Consider the following 19,246-nt stretch of genomic DNA (forward strand, 5'->3'; position numbering starts at 1 on the left):
TACGATCATTGCTACCTAAAGGCTCATTTACCAGGAGGTCATTAATTAATCCTACCTCATGGCACACGACCTGGTCTCCAGATTTAGAATAATGATTTGGATGAGGGAACCAAATGTAACATTTCCTTTTTTTAAAAAAATATATTTTTATTGAAATTTTTTTCCAAACAACAATTTTTCCCTCTTACAAAGCAAACAAAACAATAACAAAACAGAAATTTTTAACAATACACAGGTAACAACCCCATTGTCTATTGACCTAAACTAAACTACCCCCCCCCCCCCCTCCCCCTCCCCCTGGATTGCTGCTGCTGGTCATCTGTCTTCCCTCTAACGTTCCCCTAGGTAGTCGAAGTGGCTGCCACCGCCTGGTGAACCCTTGAGCCGATCCTCTAAGGGCAAACTTTATCTGCTCCAGTTTAATGAACCCCGCCATATCATTTACCCAGGCCTCCAGTCCGGGGGGTTTCGCCTCCTTCCGCATGAGTAGGATCCTGCGCCGGGCTACTAGGGACGCAAAGGCCACGACATCGGCCTCTTTCGCCTCCTGCACTCCCGGCTCTTCGGCAACTCCAAATAGAGCTAACCCCCAGCCTGGTTTGACCCGGGCCTTCACCACCTGCGAAATCACTCCCGTCACTCCCTTCCAATACCCTTCCAGTGCCGGGCATGCCCAAAACATATGTGCGTGGTTTGCCGGGCTCCCGCCACACCTCCCACATTTGTCCTCCACTCCAAAGAACCTGCTCAATCTTGCCCCCGTTATGTGTGCTCTATGTAGCACCTTAAATTGAATCAGGCTAAGCCTGGCGTATGAGGAAGAGGAATTTACCCTGCTTAGGGCATCAGCCCACATACCCTCCTCTATCTCCTCCCCTAGTTCTTCTTCCCACTTTCCTTTTAATTCGCCCACCGACTCCTCCTCCTCTTCCCTCATCTCTCTATAAATCTCTAACACCTTGCCCTCTCCGACCCACACCCCTGAAAGCACCCTGTCCTGTATCCCCTGTGTCGGGAGCAACGGAAATTCCCTCACCTGTTGTCTAGTAAACGCCCTCATCTGCATATATCGCAAGAAATTTCCCCGGGGCAACTTATACTTTTCCTCCAATGCTCCCAAGCTCGCAAAAGTCCCATCTATAAATAAATCTCCCACCTTCCTAATTCCCAACTGGTACCAGCTCTGAAATCCTCCATCCATTCTTCCTGGGGCGAACCTATGGTTGTTCCTGATTGGGGACCCCACCAGGGCTCCCCGCACCCCTCTCTGTCGCCTCCACTGTCCCCAGATATTCAGTGTTGCCGCCACCACCGGGTTTGTGGTAAACTTTTTAGGTGAGAACGGTAGCGGTGCCAGCGCCTCTAAACTCGTCCCTTTACAGGACTTTCTCACCAGTCTTTTCCACGCCGCTCCCTCACCCTCCATCATCCATCTACGTATCATTGCCACATTGGCGGCCCAATAGTAATCACCCAAGTTCGGTAGTGCCAGTCCTCCTCTGTCCCTACTACGCTGAAGGAACCCCCTCCTTACTCTCGGAACGTTCCCTGCCCACACGAAGCTCGTGATGCTCCTATCTATTTTATTAAAAAAGGTCTTGGTGATTAGTAGAGGGAGACATTGAAATACAAATAAGAACCTCGGGAGGACCATCATCTTAATTGCTTGCACCCTGCCCGCCAGCGATAGAGGCTGCATGTCCCACCTCTTGAAGTCCTCCTCCATTTGTTCTACCAGCCGTGTCAGATTAAGTCTGTGTAAGGTTCCCCAGCTCCTAGCGATCTGAATCCCCAGGTATCGGAAGTTTCTTTCCACTTTCCTTAGCGGTAAGCCTTCTATCTCTCTACTCTGGTCCCCTGGATGTATCACAAATAATTCACTCTTCCCCATGTTTAGCCTATACCCCGAGAATTCCCCGAACCCCCTCAAAATTTGCATAACCTCTATCATCCCCCCGCTGGGTCCGACACGTATAACAATAGGTCATCTGCGTATAACGAGACTCTGTGTTCTTCTCCCCCTCTAATCACCCCTCTCCATTTCCTGGAGTCTCTCAACGCCATGGCCAGAGGTTCAATTGCCAACGCGAACAACAATGGAGACAGCGGGCATCCCTGTCTTGTTCCCCTATATAATCGGAAATACTCCGATCTATGTCGACCTGTAACTACGCTTGCCGTTGGAGCCCCATAAAGAAGTCTAACCCAGCTAATAAACCCGTTCCCAAACCCAAACCTCCTTAACACTTCCCATAAATACTCCCACTCCACCCTATCAAATGCTTTCTCTGCATCCATTGCCGCCACTATCTCTGCCTCCCCCTCCACTGGGGGCATCATTATCACCCCTAATAGTCGTTGCACGTTAACATTCAGTTGTCTCCCTTTTACGAACCCTGTCTGGTCTTCGTGCACCACCCCCGGGACACAGTCCTCTATCCTCAATGCCAGTACCTTTGCCAGCAATTTGGCGTCCACGTTCAATAGTGAAATAGGTCTATAGGACCCGCACTGCAACGGATCTTTGTCCCTCTTCAAAATTAGCGATATCGTTGCCTCCGACATCGTTGGGGGTAGAGTCCCCCCTTCCCTGGCCTCATTGAACGTCCTCGCCATCAACGGGGCCAACAAGTCCACATATTTTCTGTAATATTCCACCGGTAACCCGTCTGGCCCCGGGGCCTTCCCTGCTTGCATGCTTCCCAGTCCCTTAATAACCTCGTCCACCTCAATCGGCGCCCCCAGGCCTGCCACCTCCTGCTCCTCCACTTTCGGGAACCTCAATTGGTCCAGGAACTGCCGCATCCCCTCCTCTCCCTCTGGGGGTTGAGACCTATACAGTTCCTCATAGAAGGTCTTGAACACCTCATTTATCTTTCCTGCCCTTCGCACCGTGTCTCCCCTTTCGTCTCTAATTCCTCCTATCTCCCTCGCTGCTGCCCTCTTTCGCAATTGATGCGCCAACAGGCGACTAGCCTTTTCCCCATATTCATACCTCCTCCCCTGTGCCTTCCTCCACAGTACCTCCGCCTTTCTGGTGGTCAGAAGGTCAAACTCCGTCTGGAGCCGTCTCCTCTCCCTGTACAATTCCTCCTCCGGGGTCTCTGCAAATCCCCTGTCCACCCTTAAAATCTCCCCCAGTAATCTTTCCCTTTCCTTGGCCTCTGTTTTCCTTTTGTGGGCCCCAATAGAGATCAGCTCTCCTCTGACCACTGCTTTGAATGCTTCCCAGACCACTCCCACAGGGACCTTGCCGTCGTCATTGACCTCCAGGTATCTCTCAATACACCCCTGCACTCTTGCACACACTCCCTCATCCGCCATCAGTCCCACATCTAATCGCCAGAGTGTTCTCTGCTCCCTGTCCTCTCCTACTTCCAGGTCCACCCAATGTGGGGCATGATCCGAAACCGCTATGGCTGAGTACTCAGTTTCTTCCACCCTAGAGATCAACGACCTTCCCAACACAAAAAAATCTATCCAGGAGTACACTTTATGGACATGGGAGAAGAAGGAAAACTCCCTAGCCCTAGGTCTAAGAAATCGCCATGGATCCACTCCCCCCATTTGGTCCATAAACCCCTTAAGTACCTTGGCCGCTGCCGGCCTTCTTCCGGTCCTTGAGCTGGATCTATCTAGCCCCGGGTCCAGCACCGTATTAAAGTCCCCTCCTAAAATCAAGTTTCCTGCCTCCAGGTCCGGTATACGCCCCAGCATCCGTCTCATGAATCCCGCATCATCCCAATTTGGTGCATGCACATTAACCAACACGACCTCCATTCCCTCCAGCCTACCACTCACCATTACATATCTACCTCCGCTATCTGCTACGATGCTCTTTGCTTCAAATGCTACCCGTTTCCCCACCAAAATGGCCACCCCTCTGTTCTTTGCGTCCAGTCCTGAGTGGAACACCTGTCCCACCCATCCTTCCCTTAGCCTAACTTGGTCCGCCACCTTTCGGTGCGTCTCCTGGAGCATAACCACGTCTGCCCTTAGTCCTTTCAAATGCGCGAGCACTCGGGCCCTTTTTATCGGTCCGTTCAGGCCTCTCACGTTCCACGTGATCAGCCTCACTAGGGGGATATCTGCCCCCCTCCCGTGTCGACTAGCCATTACCTTCTCTAGGCCAGTCCCATATCCCGCCTCCGCGCTCCCGCTCGCTCCCCCAGCGTCGCACACCATCCCCGCCCACCCACTCTTTAGCCATTTCCTTTTGGATTTCCGCAGCAGCAACCCAGTTGTCGTCCCCCCCCCGGCTAGATCCCTATCTAGCATGATTGCTCCCCCCATATCACTTCCGTAAGTCAGCTGACTTCAACTGACCCTGGCTACTCCTGCTCACTCCTCGACCCCCCCCCCCCCCCCCCGTGTGGGGGAACTCCCATCCGCCTTGCGCCTGTCTTCCCGCCTTATTCTTTCTGGCGCGGGAACATCCCTTTACCTGACCCGTCTCTTATGGCGTAGCTCCCTTTCCCCTCCCCCTCTCCTTCCACAGTCTCCGACTATGTCCTGTCTTTCCCCCCTCACCGGTGCCCACATTTCCCCAATGTCTCCCCCCTTCCCTGTTTACTTCTCAATTAACTTCCACCTTAACATTAACAATAACAATAACATTTCCTGCAGCATCAGTCCCTCAGTTCCGGTCCAATTTCTCTTCTTTGATGAAGGACCATGCTTCCTCCGCCGTCTAGAAATAATAGTGTCTCTCCTGATACGTGACCCATAGTCTTGCCGGCTGCAGCATCCCAAACTTCACCTTCCTTTTATGCAACACCTCTTTGGCCCGGTTGAAGCTCGCCCTCCTTCTCGCCACCTCCGCACTCCAATCCTGGTATATCCTTACCACAGCATTCTCCCATCTGCTACTCCGCACCTTTTTAGCCCATCTCAGGACCTCTTCTCTGACCTTAAGGCGGTAAAATCGCACGATTATCGCCCTCGGTGGTTCTCCCGTTTTTGGTCTTCTCGCCGGAATCCGATTTGCCCACTCCACCTCCATGGGGCCCGCAGGGGCCTCAGCACCCATCAGTGAGCTCAGCATCTTACTTGCGTACTCTCCACAGTCCACTCCTTCCACACCCTCAGGGAGACCCAGTATCCGAAGGTTCTTCCTTCGCGCTCCGTTTTCTAGGGCCTCGATCCTTTCAGTACACTTTTTATGAAGTGCCTCGTGCGTCTGAGTCTTAACCGCCAGGCCCAGGATCTCGTCCTCAATATCTGTCACCTTCTGCTCCACCACGCGGAGCTCAGTCTCCTGGGTCTTTAGTGTCTCCTTGAGCCCCTCAATTGCCTGTAGCATCGGGGTCAGCACCTCCCTCTTCAGCAGCTCCACGCACCGTCTCACGATTTCATCCTGCTCAGGCCCCCATGTCGCCTGCGCTTTCTCCGCCGCCATCTTGTACTTCTCTCTTTCTGACCCTTTGGTTGACGATTCCTCGCGTTGCCGCCGCCGGTTTTTTCCTCCTTCATTTGGGGGGGGGACTCCCTTCTCACACACCCCACACCGGGTTGCGTCGTCGAAAAATTCCCCGTTGGGGCTCTTGAAAGAGCCCGAAGGTCCGTCGAATGCTGCAGCCTTCTTCCCACACCGGGAAATGGCAAACAAATGCCGTGGGGGCCCTGTAAAAGAGCCCAAAAGTCTGTTCCAAGCAGGAGCTACCGAATATGCGACCTAGCTCTGCATAGCCGCACCCGGAAGTCCCCAAATGTAACATTTCCAACACAACAAAAACAATATATTGGACAATCTCAGCAGGTCTGACAGCATCTGTGAGAAGTGAGCTAATGTTTTGAGCCTGGATGACTTTGTCAAAGCATTTCCAAGTTTGTTGGGAATGTGAGTGGTGAGGAAAATGTTAAGCGGCTTGAAGGTAATATAGACAAATTGAATTAATAGGTGACTACATGGCAGATTCAGTATGACATGGATAAATGTGAATTTATCCACTTCGGATGGAAAAACATAATGGTAGAGTGTTATTTAATTGGTAATCGATTGGGAATTGTTAACCTATAAAAGGACCTGGCTGTCCTTGTACACCAGATACTGAAAGTAAGCATGCAGGTACAGCGAGCAATTAGGAAGGTAAATGGTATGTTGGCCTTCATTGCAAGAGGACTTGAGTACAGGAGCAGGATGTTTTTCTGCAGCTGCGCAGGGCCTTGGTGAGACCACATCTGGAGTACTGTATGCAGTTTTAATCTCCTTATCCAAGAAAGAATATACTTGCTATACAAGGAATGCAGGGAAGCTTCACAAGACTGATTCCTGGGCTGGCAGGATTGTTGTATGAGGAGAGATTGGGTCGACTGGACCTGAATTCACTGAGATTTAGAGGAATGAGAGGGGATCTAATTGAAATGTATAAAATTCTGACGGGGCTGGACAGACTGCACGCAGGAATGTTGCTTCCTTTGGCTGGAGTGGCTGGAAAAAGGGGTCACAGCCTCAGGATACAGGGTCGACCATTTAGGACTGAGATGAGGAGGATGGTGAACCTATGGAATTCTCTGCCACAGAAGGCTGTGATGGCCAAGTCACTGAATGTATTTAAAAAGGAAATAGATTTCTGGACTCTAAAGGTGTCAAGGAGTATGGGCGAACGTGGGAATGTGGCGTTGAGTTAGGATCAACCATCATATTGAATGGTGGAGCAGGCTCGAAGAGCCAAATTGCCGACTGTTCCTATTTTCTATGTTTCTGTGAAACATCAAGTACCCTTGAATGTTCAGGTCCCAGCTTTGATCAATTTGCAGCCACATCTCTGCTATCAGTTTACAAATACTTGTTTATATTTGAGCTGACAATTTATCCATTTTGTTACAGATGCTGTGGGAATTCAGATCGAAAGCCTTTAGTTCTGGCTTCTGACTATTTTGTAAACTCTGGCCGTGTCTTCTTTCACACTCTTAAGTTTGTATGCTTTGTCCCCTGCCCTTGCTGCTCCACTCTAATTGTCATTAACTTTATTGCTACTTTGCTATCTTGCTGTGTCCTTTAATTAGCCACACCGTTTCTCACTTGAGCGCTCAACCCCACCCTAGTTATATAACCCCCAAAACACTGTTCTGCTTGGGGGTGGCGTGGTGGCGCAGTGGTTATCACTGCTGCCCCACGGCGCCGAGGACATTGATTCAATCCCGGCAACAGGATATCAACCCAAGTGCAGGACTTGGCTCAATCCCATGCACAGAAGAAGCAAAACCCAGTCTCTCAGGATGTCCCTAATAAGTGCCTTCGCGAAGGGACATTCCCAAGCTCCAGGGTGGAATCAGGATACCAACCATAGCACCAGACCTGGCCTAGCCCAGCACAGTCTGTCAGAGAAATCAGTACCACTAGGACCTCCAGTACATCCCAAAACCTACACCCCCACCAATCCTGCACTCACCAATCACACCCAGGGCAGTGCACCACCCGCATTTACACGAAAAGAATATTACATTAGTCCCAGCCAGGGAGAACCCATCACCGAAGAGAAGAACAATTGTCAAGACATCCGATAACTGGACGCCCTGAGAAGGGGGGCTGAAACCCCCCCCTCCCTGGTACAATGAGGGGAACCTCCCATAGACTGCCAGACTGGACCAGGATTTATAACCGCATACTGCTCACCCAGATGGAAAAAAAAAACCTTAAGGGAAGAACGCCTGAGCTGAGCTAGGAATATTAGTCACCGCCCGCACTGCAAGCCATCACAAGAAGCATAGAGTCAACTGAGTCATAAACACTACTTCCACATGAAAAACCACAACGAGGATGACACTCGGGGAAACTACCATATACGATCACTTGCAAGAGGGTGCCTAACTCTCCCATCAAACCTGCTGCCACTCAAGGGAAGAGCCCCAACAATGTAGAGGGCATAGCAAACAGCCTCTCCAACAAATCAGTCAAGGATTGACCAAACCTACCTTGTTGTGCGCTGCCACTCAATCCTTCCTATTCTAGTAGCCCAAACAAATTTTTAAAAAGACTCAAAAGAAATAAACACTCCAACCTCACGGAAGAGACAGAAGGAAGTCTGTCTTCCCCAGGATACATAATCTGCTGGGGCATCGAAAGAGACTAGCACGGATTCTTAAATTCAAAATAACAATGACAAAATGAAAACCAGATGTGGTTAGCTTTAACTGGGGGGCTATCCTCCATCTTGGTGAGGACTCCAATAACCCTCCCACCCAACTCCGCACCAACCAACCCATCACCTTGCCACGGCTCCACTCATCTTCATTATAATCGAGATGATAATCGCTTATTGTCACAAGTAGGCTTTAATAAAATTACTGTGAAAAGCCCCTAGTCGCCACTTTCCGGCACCTGTTCATGGAGGTCGCTGCGGGCATTGTTCTGCATTACAAACCAGCTGTTTAGCTCACTTTGCTAAACCAGTCCCTATAAGGGGTGAACCAAAAGCACCACAAAGGATTAGAGCATTTAATGAAACAAAGGAGTAAAACTGCACAGACCACATTTCACATAATCAACTCAATATGGTTGTTGTTGGAACAGGATATTGGGCACATGATAACAGGCGAGTCTTGCCCTTGTGCTCTCACCTCTCACACCCTTGCAGTCGAAAAGACAACAACAAATAATCAACAACATAATCACAAGGGAGTAACATCCAGGATTATTTGAAGAACTGCAGGTTGATAACACCATCTATGTTGCTCGGAAAGGCCAATGCAATGACAAGATCATTGAACACTACCCAGGATATCTCGATAGCGACGAACGACGAGCCTTACTTTTCACTATGCCGACTCACAAGTGATCCAAAGCCTTGGTCCTGGCCGTGGCGGATGACTTGACATGAACAGCCACCTCCAACCCCTCCACGATGAGCATTGGGGACAGTGAGCAAATGGGCAGTGGACTCAACCGACCCCAGGCCTTGAAGACCAGATACACTGTGCTCCAGTGAACCTGATACGCCCAGCCTCCAGATCAAGATTACTAAAGCATGGCAGCCAATTTTCAAACTCAATCGGGAACTCGCGTTCCACTTCTTGCCAGGGTCCAGGCTCACGGACACTCCTTGTCCGGCCACTACCTCCCAAACCCCTCTGGATAGACGACGCACTATGCAGCAGGATCTCAACTAATCAAAAGCCAGACCCTTACCAGGAAAGTGCTCCATCGAATACAAGGATTCTCCCCTGCCTCTCCACTATTCTCAAGGAAACCTCGCAGTTCCTCAAAAGTAAGCTCCAAAGACCTGCACCATGGCGTTGAGATCCTCATCTCGATCAACATTCTCAATGGCTGCCATCACCCCGTTGCACACAGTACTGCCAGAGCAAAGGCATACACACCAGCAACAACTGCAAGTCTGTCTATCCCCTTGACTGTACCGTCTTTTATGACCACTGCAACCCTATTAACTCCCCAGCCCCATGCGAATTGCTTCCTGTACCATAATGCCGTGATCAGCTCCCTCACCACCCTGCAGCCCTTTGCACTCATGCATGCAGGCTGAAAGAACCTCAGACCTATTGGACAATTGCAAGGGCTGAGGCTCCTCCACTTCTACCTTCTTGATCCCATTATCTGCCTCACTTGCAGTTGTACTCTCCTGTCCGTGACCACCGAGCAAATAAGAAGCCCCTAACCTTCTTAAAGGCCCAGGTTTTCCGGTCCAGCCTGCGGTGGAACCAGAAAGAGTTAACAGACCTTTGGCTCGCCTATCAAATTTTGCATGTCTCTGCACTCCACGATTATTCCCACCGTGGGTAGGACTGGAAAATCCCGAAGTGTCCAGGTAACCCCCTCGGCTTCCTGATGCATTGCAGTGCCTGCAGCTGGGCCTCCATCTCAATGACTTTATGCTGAAACTTCTCGAGCTGCAGGCACTTGGTGCAGATCATGCTGGCGTCCACGAACTTGCGCATACTGTAACTGTAACACATCACCAGCCCTGCCATCCTTATTTAATTTAAATAATTTATTATTTTTTAAATTAAGTTCTGATTACATCTAGCCTTGTTTGTGTTTATATTCTTATTTCAATAAATGTACCCCTTAACCCTGTTGAAATTCCCTGGTTTATATAGTATAAATAAGAAATACTAACCAGCTGATCACCTACTTGTGTCCTTGTTGTGTCATACATTGATTTTTATTTTGAATTTGGGTTCTGAATCTTCATACAAAGAGGTTAGCTCGTCTTGCCCTGAAGTCTTGCTGCTTTTTGTGGCTCCTCAATTCCCGAATCTTAAAATGCAGTCATGTTGAATTTCTTAGGTTATTAGTACTTGGAGGAAAATTGCAAACTTGTGCACAAAAAAATGAATTTATAAATTCTATATAAATGGCAGATAATCAAAATCCTCCCCCAGAGATATATGGGTTTGAATCAATTAATTTCTTGCACCTCTAGGTTAGTGCTGAATTTGTCCAAAACTTTTGTTTTGTAAACTTTCTATCTCTGCCCTGCAGTTACCTTCGTAAAACTGCATCCATTTTTTGCAGAAACATATTAGGGTTACATGGAACTTTTTTGTATTTTTGTTAACTGTGCTTGCTTTAACTACACACTTTGATCCAAATTGAAATTTCTTTTTCCTAACAGAAAATTCTACAACACCTTCCAGAAAGAATTCAGAGCAGATGGCAGTTCCACAGCATAGGTAACTTCTCAATTCCTTATTTGAATATTGATTGTACCAATATTTTTTTGCAAGTAAATATATTTGGAACACATTTTGTGCATTCAATGGCCTTGAACAATGGCTATAGAGAAAACGCACATTACCCCTATTCAGCTAGCAGGTAAGAAATAGGAGCATAAGTAGGTCTGAAGGCCGGAGTTTTCTCTGCTATTCAAAAAGATCATGGCTGATGCATGACCTCCAATCCGTTTCCTTGACCAGTGGGCTCTCTTGACTCCATCAGAGTCCCAAAATCTTAATAGCCCTGGTTATAATCAGTGACTGTTCATCCACAGACTCAACACTGAGTGAAGCAATTGCTCCTCATCTCAGTCCTAAATTGCTGTCCCTTTTTCCAGAGGCTATGCCCCCTAGCTCTGTAATCTCTAGCCAGGTAAATACCCTCTGTGCCTATCCTGCCATGCCCCTTCAGAATCTTGTATGTTTCACTCCGATCATCTCATTTTTGGTAAACGCCAGAGAGAGTAGGCCAGGCTTTGTCCAACCTTTTCGCTCTTGGTGGGGATAAGGTCTGGCGCAACAATAAACTGATTTTCAAAAAGAAGTTGAGGTCTTAAGGAAAAAAACAATTGTTAACCAAAAATGCAGCAAAGTATTAGAAATCAATTGTTCTGTTTAAAAAGATTAAATAATAAAAATAACCAGTGTGAGAGGGTCAGTGTACATGGGTGGATGAGTGTGCGTGGGTGCATGTTTCTGTGTTGGTGTGTGGTGGTAAGGGTGAATGAGAAACTGAAGACTGGGCATAAAGCAGACCCGCACTCATCCCCACACCCTCGCTCAGATCTTGCACCCTCTCCCACTCACCCCCACGTACGTGGACTGTTTCTCGCTCCCGCCCCCTCGCTCCTGCACTCTGTCTCTCTCGTGTATGCATGTGTGCCCTTGCTCATGCCCACTCCTGTGCCCCCCACTCACACGCCTAATCTCAACTCTGCCCTCCCTGGGAAGAGGACTAGATATACCTGGCTCCCCGGGTATCAACCTCACTGTTGCTTTGCTTCTCTCAGCCTGACAGCCTTCGACGCAATCCCCAATGCTCGTGTTTGCTGTTCCTCCAATCGAATACTGCTTCTCTCCCTCATTTGTGGCTGATAGGTGGACTAGTGAGCCGAGCATAAGCAAAAGTGGAAGAGAAGTGTCCTGAGATTGGAGGAACAGCTCCAAGAAGAATCTTTCATTGATACTCACCTCTTTGACTTGGATTTTCAAAACTGGTGCCGGGGCATCTTAGAGTGGCTTCACGGGCAGCACATTGAACTCAATCTTCTTAAAGGAAATGCCTCTTGTCCTAGGAATCCACTAAGTGAATTTTTGGATAAGGTGACTAAATTTCACACAGTTTTCAGGGCATGGTCTCGCCAAAGTTCTGTACGATTGCAATAGGTCTCCTTACTCTTGTACTCCAACCCTCTTGCAACCAACCCCCTTGCAATCAAGGCCAAAAACTGTTTGACTTCCTAATTGCTTATTGTATCTGCATGTCAACTTTCTATGTTTTGTTTACAAGCTCAACCAATTACCACAGAATATTAACATACAATAGTTTCTTATCATGGCACGATGACAGTGGTTCGCACTGCTGCCTCACAGCTCCAGGGACCCGGTTTCAATTTCAGCCTCGGGTTTGTGGAGTTTGCACTTTCTCCCCGTGTCTGCGTGGGTATCCTCTGGGTGCTCCGGTTTCCTCCCACAGGCCAAATGAGAATCTGTTCATTTTTTATTTTCTATTTGAAGATTATATGCTCTGGACATTGGGTTCCTGCTGTGGCCTATTGGCATAGGTCACTGAGCTGGTAAACCGCAAAAAATTCTAGAGCAATGATGTGGGGCTCCCGGCTCGAACTCCACCACAGTAGATGGTTAAAAACTGTCCTGTGGCAGGCATGGGTGAGCTTAGAAAAATAGTTGAATCAAGTCTTCAACACGCAGTCATTTCAGTAATGTGAAAAGAAAAGATAATTGTGATATATAAAACAAAAATAGCGCAAAAATTTTAAGAAAACAGTGGTCTTTCCTTTTCCTTTTGGCAATAAATTATGCCATCGGGTGCAAAAGTCACCAAGAGTATTAAAGAGAATGCCATGGACTTAGTTATAAGTATTTACCAAGTTTGATTGAGAGCTCAGACATTTCGTCCTTAAGCTATACTGTTTCCAATATTATTTTTCAATGATATAAATGTGTTTTTATTTTTTTGCAGGCTTGATTTTAAAGAAACTCCTTCATATTGGGAACTCCTTGAAGGTTATGCATACTTTTTAAACCAAATTTAAGACATCATTAGAAATGTCCTGAAACCCAATATGATTTAATGCATGTTTTGTATTTTAACTTATTTTACTATTTTTTACCAATGATTTGTTTATCCCAGGGTTATTTTGCAGTCTTCATAGATTGGTTACTTTTATGTTATAATAAACGTGTTTTGATATTACCTGTATAAAAAATGGCACCTTTGGGCAAGTTCAGTCCTTTATATTGTGTTTTAAATAATGAAAATATTACTTGAGTTACATAAGCAACACTTGGTTTAACATTTTTTAAACAGTTAATTATGATAAATTTCATTAGAGATCTGATGAATAAAGAGTGTTTAACAAAGTTTTCATCAGTAAATTTTAAATTTTATATCCATTCCAGATTAGAAGAGAAGGTGTACGTCTCTTTTTATTATGGATGCAAGCACTCCAACACAATTGCACTGAAGAACAGCTGCTGATTTTTGCCTGCCTTATTCCTGGTTTCCCACCTCTGTCCTCCGAGCAGGGACCTCGAACACTGGACAATCTGATTAATTCCCCACTTCATCTTCATGAAAGTAAGAACTGGGCATTTTCTGTCTTTTCCTCCAGTTGCTGTGCTGTAGTGCTTCAGTTGTAAATGCCATATCTCAATCTGCATAAATGAAATAATGCTTTGAATTGTAATGTAATTGCACAAAAATTATATATGTATATTTTCACTTTTCAAAAAATAAGGCGCCACAATTTGAATTTAGCATAATTTTACCAAGTGTCGATTAGCCCCGCTTTGGGTGATAAACTTGTAAGATACACATTAAAGTGAGAACCTTGTGGACACCATTATAAGGACTACTGTTGAAAAAAGAGACACGTTGAAGCTTTTCATCAAGCACTCATCAGGACACTTTACAAGAAAGCAGATATATGGGGAAAACAATGTATACTGTATGAGAAGAAAGTGCTGATTGGTTGGCAAGAAAATTCTGGGAGAGAGTTTGCCATGGAGAATACTGAGGTGACTGACCATTAACTGCCAAGCATTGTTTGAAATTTAAACTAGGCAGTTTGACCCTGATTAGTCTGGGCATTGCCTGGAGAAATGAGTTGGGGAATGGCTGTCACTTATTTTGTTGAGCTGGAATGGGTGTTCACATAAATATTGTTTCTGTCTGCAAGGAACAGGGCTAATATATGTCACCTTTGGGAAGTTCAGTCCTTTTATATTGTGTTTTAAATACTGAAAATATTACATGATGTTCATTGGTGCTTTCTCACTGGCAGGTCAGTTGTGCAGGTAAAACCTGAGCTCAACCAAACTTTTCTCACATATCCTACCCTTCAACTAATACCCTTGTACTCACTGACTGACATTGGCTCCCAGTCTGGCAACATTGCAATTTAAAAATTCTTATCACTCCGTAATCTTGGCCTTCCTATTAACTTCTCCAGCTCTACAACTCTCCATATTTGTTTTTCCAGTTCTGGCTTTTTGGGCACTCCAAAGTTTTACCAAAGCTCTTGCATTTCCTCCCTGAACTTCATCACCCTCCTTTTAAGAAACTCTTTAAAACCTCCTCTTTTGAGCCAATTTTTGGTCATTTATCGTTTTTAAAAAATATTTTTATTCTCCTTTTTCACAAAACGAGGCGAAGGCTACGACATCCACACCCGTTTCCAACCCCTGCTGGTCCAACACCCCGAATATGGCCTCCCGAAGGCCCGGGTCCTGTTTCACGTGCACCACTTTAGAGATTATCCTAAAAACCTCCTTCCAGTAATCCTCCAGCTTTGGACAGGACCAAAACATACAAATTTAGTTTGTGCCCCCCCCCCCCCCCCCCCCCCCACACCCCGCAACGTTTACACACATCTTCTACTCCCTCAAAGTGTCGGCTCATTCTTGCCTTTGTGAGGTGTGCTCTATATACCACCTTCAGCTGTTCAGCCCCAACCGTGCACACAAGGTGGAGGTGTTCACCCTCCGGAGCACCTCACACCAGAACCCTTCCTCCATACCCTCTCCCAACTCTTCCTCCCACTTTGCCTTGATCCCTTCCAGCGGTGCCTTCTCTTCCAAAATAGCCCCGTAAACCGCCGACGCTACCCCATTCTCCAGTCCCCCTGTCGTCAGCACCTTCTCCAGCAAATGTTGCAGCCGGCTCTACTGGGAAGCTCTGTACCTCCTTTCTGGCAAAGTCTCGAACCTGCGTGTATCTAAATATTTCCCTCTGCTCCAGCCCATACTACGCTCCCAGCTCCTTCAATCCTGCAAACCGAACCCCAAGAAACAAATCTTTTAGTGTCTTAATTTCTTTCTCCTCCCATCATCCGAAGATTTGCATCCCACTTCCCTGGTTCAAATCTATGGTTCCCCCGATTCGGCATTTCCCTTGACCCTGCCCCCAACCCGAACGTTTGGTCATTTATCTTAATATCGCCTTGTGTAGCTCAATGTTTAATTTTGTTAATGCTGCCATGAAACTCTCGCGACATTTGCTACTTTAACGGGGCTATATAAATGCAGGTTTTTGTTGATGTAAATAAATTGAACACATTTTAAAGAAGTTGCTAGTTGGGGGCTTTGCATCAGTTCAAAGATAATTGGCCATTAAGATCACCTAAGGAGTGAATCATTACTTATAACCTTGGTCATAGTATAAAGCCAGATATAAATGTGTTTGTCTTTCTCACTGGCAAAATAGCAATTAAGCCAATGTTGTAAGACAGATCTGTGTTGGTAAGAATTTGGAAGCATAATCTTGTTCTTGAATAAAATGTATTTTATATTTACAGTAAGATATTTCTGATCTATGATCAGTGTTGTACTTCTATATTTACCTGACAGCTCAAGTCACTCCAGAAGAAGTCACTCCCCTTGTACCCCCACAATCCGGAGACAAAGGACAAGATGATCTTACAAGCTACTTTCTTGACGCGCTGCTAAAATATATGGTAATCCAGGTAGACACTTTATTGTACTAACCCTACTCAACCTTGTTAATAGGCCTAAAGTCTAATTACTAAACCACCAAACTAACAACTGTATTTTAATCGTCCATGGAATTGGTCCTACTATTTTTCTCTTTAAATTTCTAGTAAAGAAACTATGGGAAGGCATATTGATCCCAAATATTTGCCAATGTTGGTCTTAATTTCAGTTTATAGCATGCATACTGTGCTTTTTCCGTCATTTTAAACCAATGGTTTCCAAACTCTCTTGTGTTGAGCCCTTTTCAGAAATTTGTGTCCTGCGTCATCTTCCTCCATCCCCTTTCTAGAGAACAGTATTTATGCATTTTAATGTTAGTGTGGATTACATGTAGCTTGAATTTCTGAATATTTCAGTTTTCTCACTTAGGCAGTTTAGTCTTCCTTTGCACTTTGTTTGTGTTTTTAAGATGAAGTGCAATAATATTAGAACTCACTGACCACAAATATCCTTGTATCTTCTTAAGCTCCTGTCTTGTTTGGATTACCTTGTTGGCAGTGTGGTAGAAAACTGTTTACATGTTCAATTCCGACCTCGGTGTCTATCTGCGGAGATTGCACTTTCTCCCTTTGTCTACGTGGGTTTCCTCCCACAGTCCAAAGATGTGCAAGTTAGGTGAATTGACCATGTTAAATTGCCCCTTAGTGTCCAAAAGGTTAGATGGGGTTACGGGGATAGGGTGGAGGCGTGGGCTTAAGTAGGGTGCTCTTTCCAAGGGCTGGTGCAGACTCGATGGGCCGAATGGCCTCCTTCTGCACTGTAAATTCTATGAAGATCAGATAGGCTAAAAATGTTTCCAGAAAGTTACAGAACACTGGGCAATAAAGCGAGCTTTGAGCTGCAGCAAAATTTGTAAAGGAGAGCTATTTATCTATTCTCTCTGAACATATGTAGCATTGGAGATCCTGCAGACTTTTTGGTAAAGAGACAAAAGAAAGTTGGTGCTCCTTGAAGTTAAGGAACATGGGGGGAAAAGAACAATGATTCACTGCTATATTTTCTTTCTCCTTATTAAAGGGGCTCTTGAGCAATTCTTTAAAAAATGTTTGTTGATCAGGTATTGTTCAGAAAGAAAACTGAAAGAAATTCATTTGAGCTAAGTATTACAATGTTAGCAAGAACTGTTGGTAGGGATTGCCTTAGTTGTGTAGGGAGCTGAGTCAGGAATCGGCCTGAGTGGAGAGTTACAGTGCTACCAGAGAGAGAAAATGCATACTGCTTTTCCTTGTGCTTCCCACCTACCACCCAAAAACCTCTTAATTGAGTAAACATAGCCAGTTTCTGTTTCACAACTGCTATTATGGGTATGTTGCACTTGGTTTCAAATAGCAGATGGATAATTTTAAGCAAATCAGTGCTATGCACTACTAATACACCCAGTTAATTGACAAGAATATTATGGTATTTGGGAGTTTCACATTCCTAGCACAATGTTTGGTTGGGAAGGTGCTTTCTATTCATCCTGGAAATGTTGCAGAATTCTGCTCCTAATACACAAACCAGAGTTTAAAAATATTGGACCAACTAGTCATATTTTGTTTATTTGTATTGATGGTAATAGCTTGCCACATTTTTAGGCCTACATTGTTCAGTCTATGGTAATGCCAGAATACTGTTAGGTCAACTGACTTGTACTGTAGAACGCACAATGTAAAGTTGTGCGCAGTCACTTTCAGTCCAGTCGTGTACAGGTGTTAAACGAAAAAATGTTACACTCCGAAGTTTTCACCTAGGGCACAATCAGTGGTCTGAGCTCTTGTTGCACCCAAAATTATATACATTGTGAGAAATATGTTTCATCCAGTTACTACTCAAAATAATTTGTATATTGCCGAACATAAAATTTACCATGACCCAGCATAACTGGGCAGTTTTATACTTTTCTTAAAACGCTTTTCTTTAAAATATATTTACTGGTAAGTGGTATCTTGATGCAGTTTGATACAGTTGGGAATGGGTTTATAATAGGAAATAAGTATTTTTAATGAGTGTCTAATCCACCACATGAAAGTAATCTAATGTAAATAAAAAATGTTAAATTTTGTCTGGTAAACTGGTGTGCAGTTTACTAAATTTAAGAAGTAACGTTTCAAACCTTTTAAAACATGCCTGTTAGTGTCTATATGGAAAAATGGCTTAATTTTTAAGTGCCACATCAAAGGCCTGCAAATGAATACAATTAGCAGAAACTTACAATGGTGATTCATTTAGTCTTGTGGGGGGTTTGTTGACATGTATTGTGGGCAGCGCTACTTCTAGCGCAATGATTTTTATTATGGAGGAAAAGAATGCAGGAACTCTATTCATGCTGGACTTGATTTGCGATTAATTCTGTAGTCTTTTATCTTGATTCAGCTGATATTTGGTTGAAAAAACAGTGCAGCCTAGAGCTCGCTCTTGGCCATTAGCTTTACTAAATCACATTGCTACCTTATCTCCAATTGAAGGACTAGACAATAAATTAGTTTGATGTTTAATATAAAAATCAATTTGTACTTTAGAGTTGTTACAAATATAAAAAATTAGGATTTCCTTTTTTATTTTGATCGAAGTGTAATATTGATAAGTGCTATAATGTCATACATTAAGCAACCTTTATATAAATATGTTTGCAGGCAAAAGGATTAGAATGGAAAGACAAAGAAAATCAGGAGAAAGGGTTTGCATTCTTATTTGCAAATTTCAAGAAGTACTATCTGCCTCACGTATTTCCCAATTTCTCAAAGGAGACCAGCTTGTTTAATCCAACACTTGGTAAACAATACTTTTGTTTGTCTGCCTAAATATGTGTACATAAAATCATACTTGTGTAATGTTTAGTGGGTTTGACATGTGATATTGTTTTAAAACACTGTGACGTGTTAAATTTAATTATAGTAGCCTGTCATTTGACTTTTTAAACTTAATTCTGGTCGTCTTCATATATTTTCTTGTGTGTCATTTGTTACTTGAAGATAATGTAGCATATTAGAATATATGTGTGAGCGTTTTGCTTGGGCAATATTGGGACAGGCTGAGATTCTGCAGCAAAACTATATTGGTAACTATAAAAACTTTAAATTGTGATTTCCTGCATTATAAGGATGATGGTCAGGAAGGATGATAACTGATCCATTTTTTGTTTCAACTGATGGAACATTTTTTAAGCTCACAATTGAGTATTATAACCCTTTTAAATTGATATAATTATTTTTTCTTTAAAAATGCTTCAGCCTTTCTAACAGCTTTCCTGGACCATTCCAAATTCCTAACTGTACATTTGTTCTGATTTGAAAATAGGACAACTTGATTTTCACACCTACTTCAAGGAACTGTAGTAGCAAGCAGAGAGGAA

General features: G+C 44.8%; 1 protein-coding gene across 1 annotated transcript in view; it reads left to right on the top strand.

The window, feature by feature from the left end:
- ralgapa1 (Ral GTPase activating protein catalytic subunit alpha 1) overlaps positions 1-19,246 on the top strand; it is a 361,211-nt gene that overhangs the window by 43,785 nt on the left and 298,180 nt on the right. Inside the window, exons 5-9 of the mRNA XM_072494899.1 lie at positions 10,578-10,635; positions 12,881-12,924; positions 13,321-13,498; positions 15,769-15,884; positions 18,528-18,666. Of these exons, the coding sequence (XP_072351000.1) occupies positions 10,578-10,635; positions 12,881-12,924; positions 13,321-13,498; positions 15,769-15,884; positions 18,528-18,666 (535 nt within the window). The remainder of the gene's footprint in view (positions 1-10,577; positions 10,636-12,880; positions 12,925-13,320; positions 13,499-15,768; positions 15,885-18,527; positions 18,667-19,246) is intronic.

The sequence above is a fragment of the Scyliorhinus torazame genome, chromosome 2, assembly GCF_047496885.1.
Source record: "Scyliorhinus torazame isolate Kashiwa2021f chromosome 2, sScyTor2.1, whole genome shotgun sequence".
In the NCBI taxonomy this organism is placed as follows: domain Eukaryota; kingdom Metazoa; phylum Chordata; class Chondrichthyes; order Carcharhiniformes; family Scyliorhinidae; genus Scyliorhinus; species Scyliorhinus torazame.